Source organism: Neophocaena asiaeorientalis, unplaced genomic scaffold (genome assembly GCF_003031525.2).
Source record: "Neophocaena asiaeorientalis asiaeorientalis breed wild unplaced genomic scaffold, Neophocaena_asiaeorientalis_V1.1 scaffold773, whole genome shotgun sequence".
In the NCBI taxonomy this organism is placed as follows: Eukaryota; Metazoa; Chordata; class Mammalia; order Artiodactyla; family Phocoenidae; genus Neophocaena; species Neophocaena asiaeorientalis.
In genome coordinates, this window is record NW_020172815.1 from 278,684 (window position 1) to 299,159 (window position 20,476).

The following is a 20,476-nucleotide window of genomic DNA, read 5'->3' on the forward strand; positions in this document are numbered from 1 at the left end:
CTTTAAGAAAAGTTTGCAATGTTTTTTTTCTTGTCAGATTGAAAAAAGTGTCCAGAGAATGGCTAAGAAATCTAAACAAACCACAATCTCCAGAAAATTAAGAAATGTGTTACTAATCAGAAGAACATCATAAAACCTGACAATCAAAATAACTCAAAAATTAGGCAATACTTATTATATGCCACCTAAGTAGATGATGAGGATGCTTTATAAGACAACAGACCACGTCCAATGTATCAAATTTTTCTAAGAACACAAAATCTCAAGTACAAACTCCCAAGTCTCGAAAAATAAATAGTTTGCCTATTAAAAAATAACTTTTTGTCTATTAAGAGTCAATTCTAGTTTACTGAAATGTTAGTGAAAATTGTCAGTTTAGGGAAGGAAAGAAAACACAATTCCAGGCTTCCATTTCCAGATTATAGATCCAGGCGATGGACAGTTTTTACATCTGAAAGTTTAATAGAAGTAGCAGCAGCAAAACAACAGCATCACTTGGGTTTTCTTGGATGACCAAGTGAAAGGCCATTTGTTACTGCTAAACTAGTCATAAAATATTTCAAAATATGATGTTGAAAGTCAACAGGATAGATGTTCTTGCTACTGCTGTATAGTATGGGAAAATATGATGAACTAAGGGCTACAGATTTAACTTGCTTTGTACCTTCAGACAAATAATTTCACCTCTCCAGGTCACACTTTCCACAGTCATAAGGTGAGAGGTTTGTACCAGATCCACTTTAACAATCCCTGTAGCTCTCGCCATATCTCATAATACAAGTATATAAGTAAATACATGTCAAACTAAAATTTTCTCTGGTACTAGACCAATGCATATAAGGCAAATGTTTTTTCCTTTAAAAATTCTCAAAACCAGTGTTCTAAATTTTAATAACATGGTAAAAATGTTTTGTACTGACAAATAAAAGTACCATAACTGAAATCTTACTCATTCCATCTTGAATTAGAATATCTGATATTAAATTTGAACCAAATCAATAATGATGCTCACCGATACTGATATGTCCTCATTTTTTCTCTTAACACTGGAGTCAAACAAGACATTTCTCCCTCGTCTTTCACAGTCTTGATATACAATTAGTCGAATTTGGCTTGGATCAAACTCTGGCAAAGGCCAACTTTAAAGAAAAATAAAGATTCATTAGAATTACTTTAATAAATATTCCACATAAACTCCTAGAAATAAAATCTATATAATGAAACCCAAAGTTGTACTACTGCTCAAGATAACACAGAAGAACTTTATATAAAATACCACCATTTAGTTTCACCATTTAGTTTAGGACTGAAAATTTACACAGCTATGACATTTTAGATTAAAAAGAAAGAATAAAATCTGTGGCAAGTATCACTCAGTGTATATAAAATATAGTCATCCCACATGAATCTAAAAATAGCTAACAATAAAAATATGTCAGTACATTTAATATAATGAAAATACATATTAATTTCCTGGCATGGACTCAGATGGCATAAGGCTAACCCAGATTTTTAAATACTTTTGTTACTTTAATATCAAAATGAAAAAACAGAAACAGCTTTCAGTTTAAATAACAGTAGCTAATTCCTTATAAAACAAAAACAAGTAAAGAAGTGATGAACAACAAAATGGGGTAGAAATCCTCATATATAGTTGGTGTGAGTGAAAATGGCATAATCTCTTTAGAGAATAGTTTTTTAAATATGTACACTAATTAGACAAATCTAGTAAAAATGAAGTTGACCCAGCAATTCCATTCCAGAAAAGTATGCCATTATACAAGAATGTTCATAGCAGCACTGTTCATAATAGCTGAAAACTGGACACTATTCATATACTTACCAACCAAATGGGTAAATATTCATACTATGAAACACCACACAACAAACATAATGAATGAACTTCAGCTACAGGCAAAAACATAAATGGACTGTAAACAAAAGAAATTAGACAATGACACACAATGACACCCATAAACACAGTTACTGTATTTTGCCATTTATAGGAAGATTTAAATCAGGTAAAGCTTTGTCAAGGGATGAATATTTAGTTTTTAAAACTATAAGCAAAACAAAGGAAATGATGGCTTCAAAAGTTTGGAGAGTGGCTATATCTGGGAGTTAGGTGAGGGTGGTGGGGGTTATACCAGGAGGACTGGGGCAGTGATGATGTTCTATTTTTTGACTTGATAATGTTTACACAGATACAGTACCCAAAGGAAAAAAAAAGAAAGTCCACTGCATTTGTTTTGTGTACATTATATTTCACAATTAAAAAGACTAATGGAGTAAGTGAGATGAGGAGGAGAGGGAAAGAGAGAAAACAATGAATTGTATGATGGAGATAAGAATCTGGTGAACTGAAGGCACTACAACATCTAGGACAGTTGCCAAGAAAGAAGAGAACTGTCGTTCCAGGAGCTGTCTGTTGTTAGGCTGAATGGTCAATTCCTCACAATTCATCAGTCACAGCTTTTGATTGCGTTCCTTCATTTCTTTAAGAGAACCTTAACCCTAACCCTATTGATGCATGTTTAAAAATCCATAACTGGCAACGTAACACATCTTCATCCCAAATCTTGACAGCAAATACAATTTTAGTTTTCCTGTATTTAATCCTTAGCAAATGTCTATGAATTGATGAAAGACTTATCCTAGACATTCAAGCTAAACCAGAGATTCATCCTTAGACCACAATGATTTGCATCCCCCTGAACAGCTTTTACTAAACTGTGCTTTGATGTTATGCAAAGGAAACTATAAAAGGACAGACTGTTTTGGAATTAAAATCAGGAAGCTGGCCTCAAAGAAACCAAGAAAGAGGAGCACTTTAGAGAGGAAGAAGAAATACCACAGTTGTTACTAAAAAGCATCCACTACCTTTAGAAACAAAGAAGTCATTGGTGACCATGGCAAGGACAGTTCTAAGGACAGAGTCCTGGGGTCAAACTGCAGAAAACTGAGGACTAAATGAGAGTAAACAGTGAGTTTAAGACAAATGTCAAGGAAAGAGAAAAAGAAAAGGAATCATGAAGTAGGGTGACAGCTATTTTGTTATTAAAAAGGACACATCTGAACATGTTTACATATTGATGACAAAGAATGTGAAGTGGAAGGGAGATGGTGATTGACAAAGTAAGGCATCTAAGGAAGCAGATGAGGACAGGATACAGAGTACAGATGAAAGGGTTAACCTCAGAAGAAATGATAACCCCTTTGCTAGGATAAAAAGGAAGCAAACATGGACATGGATACAGAAAGATTTATAGATATGAACGTAAGGATGAGGGGACTCATGTCTAAGAGTCCTATATTCTTTGTAAAGTACGTGAAGGAAAATAAAGGATAGGTTGTAAAATGTGGGGACAGTAGAGAGTAAAAGGAGGGCAGTCTTTGTGGCAAAAGAAAATATGTTGACTAGGAAACATAAGATTTCTTGGAAATTCTCCCCTTTCCCCACTGGTAACCACTAGTTTGTTCTCTGTATCTGTGAGTCTGTTTCTTTTTGTTATATTCACTAGTATGTTTTATTTACACACATAAGTGATATCATACAATATTTGTCCTTCTCTGTCTGACTTACTTCATAAGCATGTGGGGTGATGAAATGTTCTGGAATTAGATAGCAGTTATGGCTGCATAACTCTGTGACTATACTAAAAAACCACTGAACTGTATACTATACACAGGTGAATTATACAGTATGTGAAATTTATCTCAACAATTAATAAAAAAGTTAGAATGCTTTGCTCCTGAACTTATCTAAGCATTTGTAAAGTATTCTGTTAACTCAAAACAAGATTATATGTAAAAGCTTAAATTATAAAGCTTCTAGAAAGAAACATAGAGTATCTATACAATCATAGAGTACAAAGAGTTCTTTAAAAAGACACAAAAGTTATTAAGCATAAAAGAAAAATTGATAAATTGGACTTCATTAAAATTTAAAACTTGCACATCAAAAGGGAAAATTTTTTTAAAAGGCAAGCCATAAACTGGAAGAAAATATTTGCAATGTATATAAATGACGAAGGACTTGTAAACAGCCTACATAAAGAACTCCTACAAAGCAATAAGACAAATCATTCACCCAATTTTAAAATGGGTGAAAGGCTTGGGCATTTCACATAAAGAGATATATGAATGGCGAAGGAACAAAGCACATGGAGAAGATGCTAACAGTATTAATCATCAGATAAATGCAAATTAAAACCCTTCCACAAAAGACTAATAACATTAGTTGTTGGTAAGAATATGAAGCATGTGGAATCTTATACATTGTTGGTAGGAGTATAAAAGGGTACAACCATTTTAGAAAATTATTTGGCAGCTATGACCCAGCAATTCTTTTCATAGAGACATATCCAGTAGAAATGAAAATATATGTTCAAAGACTTCCATAAAAATGTTTCGTGCAGGGCTTCCCCGGTGGCGCAGTGGTTGAGAGTCCGCCTGCCGATGCAGGGGACATGGGTTCGTGTCCCGGTCTGGGAGGATCCCACATGCCGCGGAGCGGCTGGGCCCGTGGGCCATGGCTGCTGAGCCTGCGCGTCTGGAGCCTGTGCTCCACAACAGGAGAGGCCACAACAGTGAGAGGCCCGCGTACCGCAAAAAAAAAAAAAATGTTTCTTGCAGCTTTATTCTTAATAGCAAAAAACTGGGAACACCCAAATGACCATCAATGGGAGAATGGATAAACAAGCTATGATACATTCTACATTGAAATACTATGCAGAAATAACAAGGAATGAACTACTAGTCATAACATAGGTGAATTCTGAAAGAATGTTGAAAAAAATCCCGACACAAAAGCATACATATTGGTTATTCCATTTATATGTAGTTCTAGACCAGGTAAAACTAATCTATGGTGATAGAAACCAAAGCAGTGCTTGGGCAGGAGCAGGGTGTGAAGGGAAAGGACTAGAAAAGTATATGAAGGAACTTTCTGGAGTGACTGAAATGTTCTATATATCTACTAGGGTTGTAGTTAAACAAATGTATACATTTTTCAAAATTAATCAAATTATACACTTAAAAATATGTGCTTTTGGGGCTTCCCTGGTGGCGCAGTGGTTAAGAATCTGCCTGACAATGCAAGGGACATGGGTTCAAGCCCTGGCCCGGGAAGATCCCACATGCTGCAGAGCAACTAAGCCTGTGCACCACAACTACTGAGCCTGTGCTCTAGAGCCCGCAAGCCACAACAACTGAGCCCATGTGCCACAACTACTGAAGCCTGCTCACCTAGAGCCTGTGCTCCGCAACAAGAGAAGCCACCGCAATGAGAAACCTGCGCGCCATAACAAAGAGTAGTCCCCGCTTGCCACAACTAGAGAAAGCCTGCGCACAGCACCAAAGACCCAACACAGCCAAAAATGAATGAATTAATTAATTAATTTTTTTTAAAGTGTGCTTTTTAAGTAAATTGTACCTCAATTTTTTAAAAGGAGAGGATTGTGGGAGAAAACACTATATATATGGTATATATATAGTGTATTTACATTATTTACATTATAGACATCAAAACCATGGATTCACATTACAGAAATCTCACTAAAACAGAGATATTGAACATTTACCATGCTCAAAGCACAATGCCAGGTACTGGGAATATTTCTGTGCATTCATTCACTGACTTAAAAGCATTCATTAAGTATGAAAAGAAAAACATGACTGTGAAAACGTTCACAGTCTAATAGGAAGACATATAAATAATTTTATCACTGTGATACAGTCTACGACTGAGCAAACTTATAATGTAGACAAGAGGTCTGCATAGGGAGGTCACGTATGGACTCACTGAAGAACAATAATAAATGATACACAATGAATAATAAATAATAGCTAACAGTTATACATTATTGTATACCAGCTACTGTTCTAAGGGCATTACGTATGTTAATTCATTTACCCTTCACACCACTGATTCATCGTCACAACTTTACTCCTATTTTATGCGCGAGAAAACTAAGGCATAGAGAGATTAGGTAACCTGCCCAAAATAACACAGCCAAATACATGGTAAACGGCAAAGCTGGGTTTAGATTCCAGGCAGTGTGTCTTTGGAGTCCACAACCATAACCATTACTCTGTACTATCGATTAAGTACTTAAAGCCTCTCAGCTTCAAGTTGGGAAGAAGGGCATTCTCTTTCCTGCAAGAAGAAAACATCATAGGCCGTAATTCTTAGTGACCCTAGCTCTGGAGTGTGCAGTGAAGCAACAAAAGCTACAAAGGCAGGCTGGCGCCAGATCAACACTCAGAACCATTTCACACAAACATGTAAGGACTTCACCATTCAGGCAATGAGTAAACAGGGTGTGAAATAATAGGTAACAAGATCATTTTGTGCCTTTTAGAAAATCACATTGACAGAAACTTAGAGAAATGACTAGAGAAGCAGGCCTGGAGGTAAGAATAATGTTCTAACCTGAACCAAAAAATAGCACTGAAGATAGAAAGGGACAGAGCTAGATGTTATTTAGGAGACAGAGAAAGGACTTGGGGACTGGATATGGGGAATGAGGGAAGAGGATGCCTAACTCTTAGGTTTCAGATTTGATGAAAAGAGAGAGGTAGAGAATACAGGAGGGAAAGCAAGTTTGGGATAAGAGTGTTTATAGATTGAGTTCAAGGGGCCTGTGAGACAGCTGCAGACACACCTCTGATATTTTGATGAAAAAATGCTCTGGAGTTCAGGAGAAAGGCTTAGACTAGAGTTCTAGATACAGGAGTTATTCATACATAGTTGGTAGTGAAATTATTCAGGAAGAACACATTAATCAAAAAGAGAAAAGATATGGATAAACAACAAGACCCTACTATACAGCACAGGGAACTACATTCAATATCCTGTAATAAATCATAATGGAAAAGAATATGAAAAAGTGTGTGCATGTGTGTGTAGACACTGAATCACTTCGCTGTACACCAGAAACAACTAATGCAACATTGTAAATCAATTATACTTAAATAAAATAAATTTTAAAAAAAGAAAAGGTAAAAGAAAGCAAAGGATCAATAAACTAGAATTTTAAGGCATAGCAATATTTTAAGGACAGAGTAGAGAAGTCACGGAAGATCAGTAAAGGCAGACCACAAAAGAGAAAAGAGAAAACCAATGGTAAAATTATTTCAAAAGTCAAGGAAGATGAAGATGAAAAAGGAATAATGCGCAGTGCCAAAGGCTGCAAAAAGCCAAAATTTTTATAAAGACTACAAGCGTCCATGGGTTTTAGCGATTTGGTGGTCTTTCGTACTCTTGCAAGAACCATTTCAGTGGAGAGTTTTGGTGGGGGTGGGGGTAGTTACACAGCAGAAGCAATTGATGAAGAGAAAAGAGCTGAGAAAGTAAGATGGTAAGTATTATATATACTATTCACAACGGTTTCCCTTTAAAAGGGGGAGAGAAATAATGTGACCATACAAATGACCATCTAAACTGCAGAGTTTGGGGACTTCCCTGGTGATCCAGTGGTTAAGACTCCACACTCCCAATGCAGGGGGCCTGGCTCTGATCCATGGTCAGGGAACTAGATCCTGCATACCGCAACTAAAGATCCCACATACCACAACGAAAGATCCCTCATGCTGCAACTAAGACCCAGTGCAGCCAAATAAATAAATATTTTTTTTAAAAAATGAGGTTATAATTTAAAAAAAAAACAAACTGCAGAGTTTTGAAAGTAAAAGACAGCCCTAAACACACAAGAGAAACCTGAGATTATCTTGGGCAACCAAGATCTATGGTCACCCCAGATAAGTAAAGAAGAGGTGGGGCTACAAAAGGCTGCTTCTTAAAGGAAAAAGATATATACATATAAAACATATATATATATATATATATATATATATATATATTATTGTTTGTATGTATGCATCTATCTATCTAAAGGGAAAAGGTATATACTTAAAGATATGTATTTCCAAACTGAATGGAAGAAATCAGACGAAGCACCTAAAAGTAACCAGAGAGGAGTGTTGGACTAAGATCCCAAACAAGTTAGGACACAGCACTCTATGCAAGGCTAATGAACTACAGAAGCACTTAATGAGGCAGAAAAAAAAAAAAAAAAAGACCTACAAATGAAAATTACTGCAGATAGGTGTGCAAGTAGGAGACAACAAATTGAGCATTTACACTGATTTCTGTTTTCTCTGAAAAGCAGAATCAAGAATGTATACAAGCATATATGAGATTGGTGGTCTGAACTGGGGTACAGGGTTTGAGATATAAAGGTCTGGCAAAGTCATCAAAAAATTAGGAAAAGTGCTAACCTAAGAAAAGCAAAAGCACTATCAAGCCATAGAGAGGGCCCAGCTGAGTTGAAAACCACTGGCTTCTTAAGCCAATTGTCTGTTGATGGGCACGTGGGTGGTTTCCATGTCTTGGCCATACTACCCCAAGCAATCTACAGATTTAATACAATCCCTATCAAAATACTTATGACATTTTTCACAGAACTGGAAGAACTAATCCTAAAATTTACATGGAACCACAAAAGACCCAGAATTGCCAAAGCAATCCTGGGGAAAAAGAGCAAAGCAGGAGGTATAACCCTTCCAGACCTCTGACTATACTACAAAGCTACAATAATCAAAACAGCATGGTACTGGCACAAAAACATAGATCAGTGAAACGGAATAGAGAGCCCAGAAATAAACCCACACACCTACGGTAAATTAATCTACAATAAAGCAGGCAAGAATATACACAGTCTCTTCAACAAGTGGTGTTGGGAAAGCTGGACAGCTATGTGTAGATCAATGAAATTAGAACATTTCCTCATACCATATACACAAATAAACTCAAAATGCTTTAAGACCTAAGTATAAGACATGACACCATAAAACTCCTAAAAGACAACATAAGCTAAACATTCTTTGACATAAATTGTAGCAAAGTTTTCTTAAACCAGTCTTCCAATGCAAAAGAAATCAAAGCAAAAATAAACAAATGGAGCCTAATAAAATTGAAAAGCTTTTGCACTGCAAAGGAAACCATCAACTAAACAAAAAGACAACCTATGTACTGAGAGAAAATATTTGCCAACGATGCAACTAACAAGGGGTTAATATCCAAATTACACACACAGCTCAATCAACTCAGTATCAGAAAAAAACCAAACAACCCAATCAATAAATGGGCAGAAGGGGCTTCCCTGGTGGCGCAGTGGTTAAGAATCCACCTGCCAATGCGGGGGACACGGGTTCAAGCCCTGGTCCTGGAAGATCCCACATGCCACAGAGCAACTAAGCCCATGTGCCACAACTACTGAAGCCCGTGTGCCTAGAGCCCATGCTCCGCAACAAGAGAAGCCACTGCAATGAGAAGCCCACACACCACAACGAAGAGTGGCCCCCGCTCACCGCAACTAGAGAAAGCCCGCACACAGCAACAAATACCCAACTCAGCCAAAAATAAAAATAATAAAAATAAATAAATAATAAATGGGCAGAAGACCTAAATAGACATTTCTCCAAGGAAGACATACATTGCAGCAACTTGGATGGACCTAGAGCTTACCATACTAAGTGATCTAAGTCAAAGAAAGACAAATAACATATGATATCACTCATATGTTGGAATCTGATTTTTTAAAATGATACAAGTGAACTTATTCACAAAATAGAAGCAAACTTACAGATATCAAAAACAAACTTACAGTTACCAAAGGGGAAACATGGGGGGGAGGGAAATATCAGGAGCTTGAGATTAACATACACATACTACCATATACAAGACAGATAAGCAACAAGGACCTACTGTATAGCACAGGGAACGCTACTCAATATTCTGTGATAACCTATATGAGAAAAGAATCTGAAAAAGAATGAATACATGTATATATATATATAACTGAATCACTTTGCTGTACACTTGAAACTAACATAACATTGTAAATCAACTATACTCCAATAAAATAAAAAAATAAAACTTAAATTAAATTAAATAGGGCTTCCCTGGTGGCACAGTGGTTGAGAGTCCGCCTGCCGATGCAGGGGACACGGGTTCGTGCTCCTGTCCGGGAGTATCCCACATGCCGCGGAGCAGCTGGGCCCATGAGCCATGGCCGCTGAGCCTGTGCGTCCGGAGCCTGTGCTCCACAACGGAAGAGGCCACAACAGTGAGAGGCCCGCATATCGCAAAAAAAATAAAATAAATTAATTAAATAAATTTACAGGGAAAATGTAAAAAAAGAAGACATACAGATGAAAAGATGCTCACCTTCGCTATTAGAGAAATATAAATCAAACAACAATGAGGTATCACCTCACACAGGTTAGAATGGCTATTATCAAAAAGCCTACAAAAAATAAACACTGGAGAGGGTGTGGAGAAAAGGGAACCCTCCTACCCTGCTGGTGGCAATGTCAACTGGTACAGCCACTATGGAAAACATTTATGGAGGTTCCTTAAAAACCTAAAAATAGAGCTACCATGTAATCCAATAATCCCACTCTCCTGGGTACATATCTGGAAAGAAAACCCCAAAACTCTAATTCAAAAAGATACATGCACCCCAATATTCACAGCAGCACTATTTACAACAACTAAGACATGGAAAATCAAAGACTTTAGAATGATCCTTTATTAACTAGAAGCCAAACTCTGACATCTAATTCACCATATTTTCCACCTCATTGCATTGCCTCTTTTTATCAGAATTTAACTGAAGACATAATTAAGCCTAATCATTAACAGTGGTAAGCACACTATAACCATTCACAAAAACTGTCTATATACTACAGCAAAGTTATCTTCAGTATTAAGCTATTGTACTCAGCATAATATTAAACATTAGTAAGAAGACTGTTCAGTGATGAACCACAAATTATTTTGACTTTACACAGATGTTATTTATAATTTATGTCAGCTTATCTGCTCTGTATGTCTTTTATCTGACACCTTCAAAGAATGTTAATGAAAAATAAACATGCTGGAATAGACATCTCCCTTTACACAACGACAGAGCAACTCAGAAGACCATATGAATTTCTATAATACATGTTACTGGCTATGAAATTAAAGCTAAATCATGCATTCTCAATGAGAGCAAGATGGCTTCCAAAGAAGCAAATTTGGTTAATGGGGGGGAGAAGGGGGAAAGAAGACCAAAACCAAACTTGGGTGTTACAATGGGTGTGGCCCTCCAAAAGGCCATAATACGTAAGAAAATACACAGTATATCTATCTGTGGTATTAAAAGTTCAAGTGGGGAGGGTGGCAATTAAGGGAAAAAATGTCTAAAAAAAGCTCTCTAGCGGGATGATAATGTTAAAAAAAAAAAGACTGAGAAACACCAGACTAAACACTAGTTTGTATCTCAACACATTACCTAAATAAGACATTTTCACTTCAACTTTAATAATCTCTTACTAAACAGTATATTCAGCAAACCTATGGATTTTAACTTCATTCATTCAATAATTATTTGTACAGTGCCTACTATGTACCTGGCACTATGTTAATTGTTCTCTCCTGAGCCTTATCCATCACTGGTGTCTCAGTGAAATGGAAACATGCAAGATGATGAAGACCAACTCTGAGAAAACATTAACAACCTGTCCTCTTGCGAGAAATGGAGAGGGCAGCCCAGTTTCAAAAGCTATGCATGTATTGATAGATTAATTGCCTCAGTACTGGAAAACATTTTGAATTTGATAAAGGATAAATTACTGGGGAAGGAAGGAAACAATGGTGCGAGGAAGAAAGAGAAGGAAGAATGCTAAATTAGGCTACAAGTGACAAGCAAAAAGCTTTCCAAACCTAACACCGACATGCCAAGAACTGGTCACCATCAGAACCTCAAAGCACCAGAGCCAAAAGTACCAGAGCCAACTGGAGAAACATTTTCTGTACATGGGGAAAGTGATCTGAGTTTTTTAAAACCTGCAGACAGATTTTGCTTTAGAAAACTCTGCTGCTAACTGGCCAGTGTTTAAATATATCTCCTGAAAGCAAAGTATATAAGTCTTACAATGCTTTTTACTTTAGATAACATTTTAATTTTTTGGTCCCATGATGGAGAAATAACATTCACTATTCCCTCTGTAAAACACACTGACCAGCAAAGGACTGGCAAACGAATGCATATTTACATGCTTTAAGCTGAAAATAAAATGTTACAATGTATACAATAAATTCCTCACTTCAACTGACTTTTCCACTAAACTCTAAGTCCCAATTGTATCAGATAAGAGAGCTTCTTATTTTCCTTTTGATATATTTACTGTGCATTTAAAAAAATAATCGGGCTTCCCTGGTGGCGCAGTGGTTGGGAATCCGCCTGCCAATGCAGGGGACACGGGTTCAAGCCCTGGTCCGGGAAGATCCCACATGCCGTGGAGCAACGAAGCCCGTGCGCCACAACTACTGAAGCCCGCGTGCCTACAGCCCACGAGCCGCAGCTGGAGAAAGCCCGCGCACAGCAACGGGGACGCAATGCAGCCAAAAATAAATAATAAAAAAATAATCATTGTGAACACATAGTCTATATCAGCAATTCCCAATCATTCTAGTAAAAGGACACCTTTTTAATGTTAAAAAAATTTTAGTATCCAGTAACTGAGAAAATGACTGAAAGCTACTATAAATTCAATATAGTATTAATAAAAGAACATAAATACACGTGAATTACTATGCATCAGACAACTGCTTACTCAGTTTATAGACAGTACTCAATGTTTTTGTAGAGTTAAGGGCCCAATATGATAACTCTACCCCAAATCAAGGGTTGAAAGACCTAATGTCAGAATATATACAAAATTAGAGGAACCATATACAGAAAATAATAGGAACCATAAAATACATGTAAACGTTACATTACAGAAAGTTTTTAAAGAATGGAAAATATTGATCACTATTCAGAGTATTACTGCATTTCTGCTAGGAGTCACACAACTAAAGAAGTGCTTAAAATAATTAATTTTCTTGGGTACATAGGATCACCAGTGACAAGGTGCTATTATTGCACCAATTTTGTTTTCAATATAATTTAACTGATTTTGTAAACAGTGGAAATTCCTCCCAGATTAACAACTTGTTAATCATTTTAGTTTATATTTTGTTTGGGCTTTTCATGTTTCAATATCTTCCTGAATACTATAGTTAGAAGCTGAAAGAGATAGCAATATAACAGAACTTCAATTAATTCACTGAACAAATGAGTGAATGAGTGACTATTTCAGGAGATACCATTTTAATGCTGGAAGCCTACATTATAGACTATATGTAGAGTAATCATTTCTGTATCTAAGAAATTATAATCCTCTAACCTGACTGAAAAATAATCCCATGATTTATGTATTAATCTCAGTTCCAAAGAATTTAGGTATCAATTTAGGTCTTTTTCTTCTCAGAAAAATCTTGATTTTCATATAGGCTGCTAACATCTAATGATTCTTCTCCAACTACATTTTAATAAACTAAATATTATAATAAAACTAGTTAATCTTTATTTTTTAAATTTGTATTTATTTATTTAGGCTATGCTGGGTCTTCGTTGCAGTGCGTGGGCTTCTCTAGTTGTGGCATGCAGGCTTCCCTAGTTTGGCACCCAGGCTCTAGAGCATGTGGGCTCAGCAGTTGCAGTGCATGGGCTCTCTAGCTGTGGCATGTGGGATTCTTAGTTCCCCAACCAGGGATCGAACCCAGACCCCTATATTGGGAATGTGGAGTCTTAACCACTGGACCACCAGGGAAGTCCCAAAACTAGTTAATCTTTAATATTTTAATTATTTTCAGTCATACTAAGTTCAATTACACCCAGAATATTAATGAAATCCTAATGACTGTCATTTACATTTCTATGGCTATAGGATTACTATCTTCATTTAATCAAATTAGGTAATGCATGTGAAAAAATACATTTCTATGACAAGTATAGTCAGCTACTTGGCTATAGGATTACTATCTTCATTTAATCAAATTAGGTAATACATGTGAAAAATACCGTAAGATAAAAATATAAATTATTACCAGCATTAGGTAAAATCCCCAAATCCATTTATACTTATCCCATAATCTAACATGTATAAAATAATATGCACAAAGTAAAATTTACATAAAGTATTTCAGAGAAGAAAAAGTGACAACGTATAACATGAATTCTTTGTGAAATGGAACCTCAGCAACAGCAAATTTCCATACCATGAGAGGATACCATGTTATCATATCTGCTATCATATTTTACTTAGTATTTTTCAGCAACACCTAGGCCCAACTGAAATACACCTGACCTATGTGTTTTTTAACTTTCTGACATTAATTCTACATACCTGAGAACTTAAACTGCAGTGAAACACTGGAAGAATGTTTAAAAGAGCTAAAACAATTGAGAGAGCCAGTATCCATGTTGTTCAACTGGGTTACACATATTGAAAAAGTATTTTTAAATATTTTTAATCCTACTTTCATAGTAGGATTTATTTAAAATATAAAATCAATGTAGCTTAGTCTAAATTCACTACTAATTCAAATCATTTAATTCTAGTCATAAATGTGTGGCGACACACAATTAAGATGTTTACAAGAGCATCAAAAATACTACCAGATAGGGCTTCTCTGGTGGCGCAGTGGTTCAGAGTCCGCCTGCCGATGCAGGGGACGCGAGTTTGTGCCCCGGTCCAGGAAGATCCCACATGCCGCGGAGCGGCTGGGCCCATGAGCCATGGCCACTGAGCCTGAGCGTCCGGAGCCTGTGCTCCGCAACGGGAGAGGCCACAACAGTGAGAGGCCCGCATACCGCCAAAAATAAATTCAGGTCTATATCAGTAAAATTAAAGAATAACATCAACTATAAAATAACTGGATTATAATCAATAAGCTGACTAATACAATGTCAAGTTTTCAATTTAACATTTATTTATAAATATGTATATGAGATAAACAAAAGTACACTGCTCTTCAAATAGCTGTATTGAGCGTTCCTACATACACATGAGAAAGAAGAGCAGTAAATGACAGAGAGTAAGACACACATAACGCCCAGACTAAAATGTACTATTTATAAATTAGAAAGTTTAAAATAATGAGTACCACCTGCTCAAAACATTCTCAAGCCCTTCTAATTAAATTTATAACCATAACTTTAATCAATTATTCATAAAATAAGTCTATCTAAAATCGCAGCATTAACATTGTTACATCACTAAATTTATAACTAGATTTTGGCTGATTTTCACATTAACAACATTTGAAAATAAAATCTTAAGCTGTATGTTAGTAGCATCTCTATTTCTCTTAAGCAATTCTGCTTTTCAAAATCCCTAAAAACTCCAGTTATGTACAACTGCCAACCCAGGTTAATAATAGCAATGAACCATATTCATCTGAAACCACAAGACTGTCAGGTGACATACCAAGAAGCCTGAATTTAACTCAAATAAAAGCCTCTCCATGCTGCAATGCAAAAAGGCTTAATCCTAGCAACAAGACCATGGGACGCTGGGAGCTTTTAAGAAATCTACTGCCAATGACAAAATCTATTTTTTGCAAAAGGCCCATCTATCCAGTCCTACCATTTCATAAGTGGCATCCTGTTCTTTTGTTTCACCAAAGAATCTGGGATTTTTACAGAAACAAATTATGACTGACTACTTTTCAATTCCTTTATCTCTTCTACTAAAAATATATGATTAAAGAAAATCAACCTGAGTATTCTATAAACCAAGTGCCGTCCTGGCAAGTGGTACAGACTAGGAATGCCAACTTGTTTTAAGGGTTCTTTAACTCAAAAAGGGCAGGTCCTAGGCAGAGTACTCAGGCAACCATAGCTAGAACCCAACTCTTTAACAACCCCCATCTATGAGGAACTCAGGGTCATCTAATAAACAAGAAAACAGAATAGTGCCTTTGTCAACTTCCCTGTGTCCCAACTCTGTCATTTCAAACAAGTACACACACACACACACATTCTTAAAAGCCACAAGTTTGTGTTCTACCCAGATGACACACAACTAAAAGGCAGGCCCTAATGTTCACAGGACCCAGAAAGGTCAATATGAAAATTGGTTCACAAATCTGAACTCTACGTTGAATTCACATAGACAAGTCTAACACAAAATACTACCTTTGAATTTATAAACTTCAATACATCTATCAAGTTACATTACTTGGTTGGTTCATGAAAAAGAAACATTTCAGCTTGCTTTAAAAACACTGTCTTTCTCTGGGTTTTTGCATTTTAACATATCAGCATATTCTTCCAGAAAACATGGAGGGTGCATCTGTGTATTATGCTGATGTGACAAATGCAGTAAGTAACAGAAATGCCTTAATATAATGATCTATTAAACCAAATCCTAACAGACAATATGCTAAAACCAAGAATCATTCCCCACATCCAACATGACAGAAACAGAATGGGCTCTCAATAAGCCAAACTTGGATTTAAATCCCAACTCTGCCACATACTGACTGTGAGCTTAGAAAAGTGTCTTAACTTCTCTAGTCCTCAGATTCCTCATCTATAAGACAGGACTATCTCTTTGATTAGTATAGGGAGAGTGTTTTATCTCAACACTTAAAACACTGTCACACAGATCAAGATTTCAATAAACATTTGGTGAATTACTGACACTGTTACTAGAAGTATCTCTTCCAAGTACAATGCCTTCTTGTCCTAGTTATAAAAACTATAACTTTATTTTAATTGTAATACTTTATAATTAATTCTAATAGTCCTGGTACTTGTTAAAGATATATAAAATCTGCCACAGTGGTTCTAGAGCTTCACCACAATTCATTAGGCAGAAACTTTTAAAATCCATCTTTCGTGTGTGGGGGGCAGGGGATATATGGGAAATTTCTGTACCTTCCATTCAGTTTTGCTGGGATCTAAAATTGCTCTAAAAACTTAAGTTTATTTTTTTCAGTTATATTTATATATTTTTTCAAATTATTTTCCATTATAGGTCATTATAAGATATTGAATATAGCTCCCTGTGCTATACAGTAAATCCTTGTTGTTTATCTATTTTACAGTAGTGTGCATCTGTTAATTCCATACTTCTAATTTATCCTCCCGACCCTTCCCCTTTAGTAACCATAAGTTTGTTTTTCTATGTCTGTGAGTCTGTTTGTTTTGTAAATAGATTCATTTGTATTATTTTTGAGATTCCACCCAGAAGTGATATCATACAGTATCTGCCTTTTTCTGCCTGACTTATTTCACTTAAAATGTAAGTCTGTTTTTAAAAATCTATCTTTTTTTTTAAACACTTTTATTGGAGTATAATTGCTTTACAATGGTGTTTAGTTTCTGCTTTATAACCAAGTGAATCAGCTATACATATACATATATCCCCATATCTCTTCCCTCTTGCGTCTCCCTCCCACCCTCCCTATCCCATCCCTCTAGGTGGTCACAAAGCACCGAGTTGATCTCCCTGTACTACGTGGCTGCTTCCCACTAGCTATCTATTTTACATCTGGTGGTGTACATATGTCCACGCCACTCTCTCACTTCGTTCCAGCTTACCCATCCCCACCCATGTCCTCAAGTCCATTCTCTACATCTGCGTCTTTATTCCTGTCCTGCCCCTACTTTCTTCAGAACCAAAAGAATCCGTCTTCGATTATTTAAGTTAGAAGCCTGCATAAAGACATAAAAGTAAATTGAATAAATTTACAGATCCAACATTTCAGGGCTCATTCATGACAGACTTGTGATACAAATCTGGGTTTAATATAATCAGATATAAGCATGTTTGCTGCAGCACTAAATGTATTAAGGGGAAAAAACAAAAACAACTAAAATGCCCATCAATAAGAGACTTGATAAATACATTGCAGTACCTTCATTCAGTGGAACACTGTGTAAGCCTTTATAAGTGTAAGACAGAGCTGTATATAAAGATCTCCAAGATCTTTATATACCTTGGAGGATATATATAACCTTGAAGAAAACAAGGTTCAAAAGAACATGTATACCATCAGACTCTCCTCCAAGGAATACAAAATAACTTGATAACCTTCATAATCTTATGGCAGAACATGATGTGTTTTTTCACTGAAAAGTTTCAGGATAGAAAAGAACTAGCCAGAGAAAAGTCTGATGTCCACTAGCTCAAAAACCAGCAAAGTACCATAACACTAAGAAACAATGGAAGAAAAAGGACGTGTTCCAAAACAGGAAAAAAAAAGAGGAAAGCCAATAGCTGAATTAAATAAAAGTTTACTTCTCTAATGTCAACCTACAAAAGTCTCCATTCACCTAGATGCTCAACCAAAAATCCAGAGGTCACCAAGTCCTGTTTATTCTATCTCCTAAATGTCTTGAGTCAGATGACAACCACTGTCACACTGCCACCATCCTAGTGTGAGCTACCATACTATCTCACTGCTTAAATTAGTCTCCCAGTCTCTTCTGCTTTCCTCCAATTTATTCTCCACAGTGTACCTAAAGTGGGAAAACCTTAATATGTCACTCAGTTAACTTAAAAATTCCTGGTTAATACCTCATTGCTCTCTGGATAAAGATCTAACTTCTTAATAGATTTGGTTCTTACCTATTCTCTCCTCCCACCTCCTGTCATATCCACTTCAATCAGTTCTTTAAATGCAACGTTTTCACTTCAAGCTTCTTCACTGCGTTTTTTCTTTAGTCTAGCACACTTTTTCTGTTCTCCCCTATTAGCCTGGTTCATTTTTCAGGTCTCAGCTTATATGTTACTTCCCACAAGAAGCCTTCCTCGTCATTCCAATCCTCCACCCTACATCTGGAATAGGTTCCCTTCCCATGTGCCTCCACTGCATTCCTCTCTCTACCTCAATAGAGCTCTAAACTGACACTCTGTACATCCTCCATTCTGGCATCGAAGAGACTACTGTCGTAATTGCCTATTTATTGTCTCCATTTCTACTGGACCATAAGCTCTGTGAGGATGGGACCATACTTCTCTTGTGCATAGCTATATTCTATGGTTGACATTTAGTAGCCTGTCAATAGATCAAAACTAAAAACTAATGTTTGAATGAACTCTCATGAAATGTTTTTTATCTTGAGATTATTAATGTTAACAAAACATGAAATAGTATTTTGGTTTAGTTTTTTTTTTTAATGAGAATGAAAAAATATCTCAGTACCTACTTGTCATTTCAGGGGGGTAATGCACTCAGTATTCCCTCCCAACTCTTTATCCTTAAAAGAGAGAATAATTATTCTAAACATAATATAAACTGACTATATAATCCTCTTTTCTTTTGCCAAAATTGGGGGAGAGGGGTCCCAGACATAAATATTAGGGGGATTTTATGTGAAGCTAACAGAACGTTTAACTTTAAATGTCCCTTTTTCTCCTTTAACTTTCTCTTTCAGTGCTGATCAAATTTAAATTCATAAATATTTTTTTAAAGAGTTTTTAAAATATTTGGAACTCACATAACCTGGCCTCCAACTTTTACCAGCTTTGGACATCATTTAAGCTCCTTATTTAAGGTCCTATGTGCTTACCCATAAATTGGTTAATAAAATTTCCTTCCTCTACCAACCTCAATCAAGAGTTGTGGGGAGAATCAAATAATATACAAGAAAGCAATCTATAAACTATTACTTCTGGCTTTGCCTACTTGGGGACATGGCATTCATTCTACAAGAAACCTAGAAAACCAGCATGAATAAAGCCAGAGAAGAGCGTGCAGAAAGGAGTTAACGTGGCAAGTCTTAAGTCTGCAATCCTGAGAAAGGCCTGCTTGTAAGATTGGCCTTTAGCTGGCATCTGGGAACTTGACTAGTAAACAGTTTTCTACACTCATACGAAACTTCCTCTAAGTGATAAGTGTGGTTTACTATAACTAAACAACTGTACAAAATATGGTTTATGCTGAATGCCTGCGTTTCTTCTGGGAGTCTGGATTTTCGTACATGCTGGTCAGAGATTTCTACATGACCAGTATCTAATAAAAACGTTGGGCACTATCTGATCAGTCCCCAGTAAATAGCATGTCATTGCTGAAGAATTTAAATGCATCCTGTGAGACTCCACTGGGAAGGGGTACTTGGAAGTTTGCACCTGGTTCTCTCTGGACCCTGCTCCATGTGCCTTTTCCTTTGCTGATTTGTATAAGCTTTGTATCCTTTCACTGTAATAAACTTTAGCTCTGAGTTTGACTATATGCTGAGTCCTGTGAGTTCTTCCAGTGAATCAATGAACCTGGGGTGGTCTTGGGCACTCCCAACACAATAAAGAAAATGTATTCACAAAGTACAATGTCTATCTGTCTGGAATGGGGATACAGCCTGCAATACAAAGACCGAAGTAGTCCTCTTTTGTCCAGTATCATTAAAAAACAAAAGCAAAAAGTGGGGAATGTAAATTGGTGCAGCCACTATGGAAAACAGTATGGTGGTTCCCAAAAAAAATTTTTTTTAAAAATTAAAAAAAAACTACCATATGATCCAGCAATCCCACTCCTGGGCATATATCCAAAGAAAACAAAAACACTAATTCAAAAAGATACATGTGTTCC

At 36.4% G+C, this 20,476-nt stretch overlaps 1 protein-coding gene across 2 annotated transcripts in view; it reads right to left on the reverse strand.

Annotated features, from left to right (window-relative positions):
* The window catches only part of FNIP1 (folliculin interacting protein 1), a 126,063-nt gene that overhangs the window by 71,872 nt on the left and 33,715 nt on the right, over positions 1-20,476 (reverse strand). For both annotated transcript variants that reach the window (XM_024741653.1, XM_024741651.1), the window contains exon 2: positions 1,013-1,139. In XM_024741653.1, coding sequence (XP_024597421.1) covers positions 1,013-1,139 — 127 coding nt within the window. The remainder of the gene's footprint in view (positions 1-1,012; positions 1,140-20,476) is intronic.